The sequence below is a fragment of the Condylura cristata genome, unplaced genomic scaffold (assembly GCF_000260355.1).
Source record: "Condylura cristata isolate star-nosed mole 26May11 unplaced genomic scaffold, ConCri1.0 scaffold00032, whole genome shotgun sequence".
NCBI lineage: Eukaryota > Metazoa > Chordata > Mammalia > Eulipotyphla > Talpidae > Condylura > Condylura cristata.
In genome coordinates, this window is record NW_004567133.1 from 20,793,308 (window position 1) to 20,794,249 (window position 942).

The 942-nt window shown below is 74.4% G+C and overlaps 1 protein-coding gene across 1 annotated transcript in view; it reads right to left on the reverse strand.

Annotated features, from left to right (window-relative positions):
- HBM (hemoglobin, mu) overlaps positions 1 to 930 on the reverse strand; it is a 21,173-nt gene extending 20,243 nt beyond the window's left edge. The window contains exon 1 of the mRNA XM_012731725.1: positions 908 to 930. Coding sequence (XP_012587179.1) covers positions 908 to 930 — 23 coding nt within the window. The remainder of the gene's footprint in view (positions 1 to 907) is intronic.
- Positions 931 to 942: the final 12 nt, after the last annotated feature.

Sequence of the window (942 nt, forward strand, 5' to 3'; positions counted from 1 at the left end):
GGGTCAGGCCGGGTCAGGCCGGGTCAGGCGGGTTCGGGACAGCCCCGCCTCGTGCGCAGGGGCCACAAGCTGGCCCAGGCGGGTCCGGCAGACGCAGGGCCAGGAGGGAGCGCGGCAGCGAGCGGCCGGTGTGGGTGTCCGCGGGAGCTGCGCCTGGGCCAGAGGGGGAGCGGGGCTGGGGGCCCGTCACACCTGCGGGCAGCCTGAGCTGGGTCGGCCCGGAGCCGAGTGGCCACCAGGGGGCGCAGAGCCGCGCGGGCTGGGAAGGGCGGGCAGCGGCCGCGGGCCCCGCCCTCCCGCCAGGGCAGCTGTGGGGGCATCTCCTCTCGTCAGTGCCCTGACCCTGGGCCCCGGGCGGGCACAGCAGGTGCCCGGTTCGGCCGGCCGGTGCAGCACCGTGGACGGGACAGCGCTGCCTGGGCAGGGCCCACCTCGTGGGCGTCCTGTGTCCTGGCGCGTGCGTCCTGATTGCCGGCTTCGTAAGGCTTTTCTTTTCCTTCAAAGATTTATTCACCTATGCACACAACAGCGGGGGTGCAGCCCAGGGGGACCAAGGGCTGCCCGGGGCCGTGGGGGCGGGGCGGGCAGGCCCGCTGAAACCCGCAGCGGGGGGCGTGGGTCGCTCCCTGGACTCCCCGCGACACCTCGATGGTGCCGGGACCCGTCCCCGCGCCCCTCGGACGCCTCTCCATAGGTTCTTGTGAACAGAAATCTGGACGCCCCAAACCATAAACGGCCTCGGAGGAAGCCGATGCCCTGCGCGCCCGGCCCCTGGCGGCCTTCGTCCCCCGCGGGAGGGCGGAGGCAGGGCCCCGGGGCAGGCGGTGGGCAGAGAACGGGCCGGGCCGGGCCGGGTGGCCCCACGCCCGTCCAGCCCCGTCCGCAGGTGTTTCAGCTGGCGGCGCACCTGGTGTACTGGGGCAAGGCCATCGTCGTGTACCC